This window comes from Saprolegnia parasitica, assembly GCF_000151545.1.
Source record: "Saprolegnia parasitica CBS 223.65 unplaced genomic scaffold supercont2.397, whole genome shotgun sequence".
NCBI classification, from domain to species: domain Eukaryota; phylum Oomycota; class Saprolegniomycetes; order Saprolegniales; family Saprolegniaceae; genus Saprolegnia; species Saprolegnia parasitica.
Window position 1 is genome coordinate 10,619 of NW_012156791.1, and position 2,217 is coordinate 12,835.

The following is a 2,217-nucleotide window of genomic DNA, read 5'->3' on the forward strand; positions in this document are numbered from 1 at the left end:
TTTCACCCGCCTTTTTAGTCGGTGTAGCAACACGGGCTATGAACGACTAGAGTGCTCAGTCGATGTATTAATACCCGGTCGGCGTGCGATGCATTTGCTGGAGTAGCCGTGGAGCCGATTGACTAAAGTATTCGATGGTGCCCTCGTCTGTCGACATGTACATGAGAGTATCTGTACGGCGAGCGACCGACGAATCGCAGCGGCACGGTCCGCAGTGCCGTGTTGACTGCGTTGAGTTTGGACAACATGTCGTATCGCCCTAGAAGGCGATGGGCGATGGCACGACCGGAGGGTCGATGGCCTCGCCGTCGAAGCGCTCGGCGAGCATTCGAGACAGAGGTTGGTGACGTTGTCTTGATACCATGTATACTTAAAGTGGACGTCCATAGGCTCTTGTCGACGGGTCGAAGACAACACGGAGCTGCAGCCCCGTCTAGCTGCTTGGAGGTCACCCAATGGAGGTCACCGAGCTTTTGCATATCGCAGGCCAAGAGGTTAATGAGGTGTCCGCAGACTAGGGCTCGTTTGGTTTGGCGGGAAACCCATCGAAGTTCATCGGCTCTTCGAAATTCGGTTGAAGGTCGCCTTGTGTTCTGCTGCGATCAAGCTATTAGCTGCTTGGCAGCCAGGTAAACGTCCGCAATCGCGTGTGCAAAAGCCTTGCATCACGAGCGCCATCCGAGAGAGCAGCTTCCGACGTTCGCAACGGCGTCGAGCGCTTTTGTTGACGTTCACCTGCTGGCCGTCGGATCAAACCGAAGCGACGCGAAGGATGCATCACGCTCTGCCAGCACCTTCTGCCAGTGTCATTGCTATGCAAGAAATTTGCTAGCGATTAGCGGTGCCGTGGCAGCGAGCCATCCACTCGACATAATACTCTCTGCAGCGCCGCAACACCTGTTTGAAACATGTTTCAAACGATATGTTTCAAACGTGTTTCAAACAGCGACACGCTGTTCAATTGAAGAAGGCGAGGATGACATTGCCGCCGTGGGCAGCCCTGCTCCAAGCATGGACCGTCTACCGCTACCTCCACGGTCATTGCCGCGTTCCGACCAGCTACGTGGTCCCGGCCTCCGAGCTGTGGCCGGCGCCGCTGCATGGCATGGCGCTTGGCAAGTTCACGGCTGCCGCCCGCACGAATGCGACCATGTACGCACCGGACCGCTTTGCGCAGCTCGATGCGATTGGCTACGAATGGTCGCCGCCGCCCCGGTGCGTGCACCGCAGCATCGTCTGCGTCAACGGCGCACGCTACGTCCGCCGCGTCCCGCTGTCCGCGCTCGTCCACGCCCTCGTCGCCTTCCGCCATCGCCACGGGCATCTCAACGTGCCCGACGCCTTTGTCGTACCGGAGAGCGATGCTGCGTGGCCTGAAGAAGCCTCGAACGTGCTTCTCTCGCGCGCTCCTCAGACGCTCCGCGCTCACTTTTACGAGCTCTCGGACGCAGACGTCGCGACGGTGCACAACCTTTCGCTCTGCACGGAGCTGCCGCATTGGGACGACACCAAGCAGCTCCTCGCGCTCTACGTCAAGATCACAAACCAACGCGCCGTGCCCATCGAGTTTGTCGTGCCAGCGGCAGCGCCATGGCCGCCTCGTTTCCATCACGTTGCACTTGGCGAGGTCGCTTGGTACCTTGGTCGCAAGCGACTCGTGCTGCCACGTGGCATGCTGCCGGAGCTCGACGCGCTCGGCGTCATCTTCCACACGCCTGCGACGTGGGCAGGCGTCGTGTGTGGTCTCCGCCTGTATGTTGCCAAATTCGGATCCACCGACGTGCCCAGCGACTTTGTCGTGCCCGGTGACTGGGATCTACCGTGGCGGGGGCTGCGCTTCGGACGCTACATGTCCGAGCTCCGAACGGCCATGGCGCAGCTACTGGTGCCAAGGGCAACGTTCGTCGCACTCGACGAGCTGCTCGAGCTGCCGCCCGAAGTCACACCGGCGCTGTTGCGCTACGAGCCTCGACCGCTGTCGCTGTCGGGAAAGCGCCGGCAGTTGGATCACCGAGGCATCGACGACGAGAAGGTCGACGCGCTCATTTTGTACCGCCGCCTCTTTGGGAACCTCGCGATCCCGCGGGACTTTGTCGTCGAGTTCTTTGACGATCGGTGGCCCGCTCCCTTGGGCGGGTGGTTGCTTGGGATGTACGCCGTGTCATTGCGGCGCCGACGGCACCTGTTGCCGCCCGAGAAGACAGCGGCGCTGGACGC

At 60.8% G+C, this 2,217-nt stretch overlaps 1 protein-coding gene across 1 annotated transcript; it reads left to right on the forward strand.

The window, feature by feature from the left end:
* Positions 1 to 976: 976 nt before the first annotated feature.
* SPRG_16492 (hypothetical protein) lies at positions 977 to 2,151 on the forward strand (the record flags this gene model as incomplete). The annotated part of the gene is made up of 1 exon (XM_012356195.1): positions 977 to 2,151. A coding segment is annotated over one exon (1,175 nt), but the record flags the coding sequence as incomplete, so codon positions are not given.
* Positions 2,152 to 2,217: the final 66 nt, after the last annotated feature.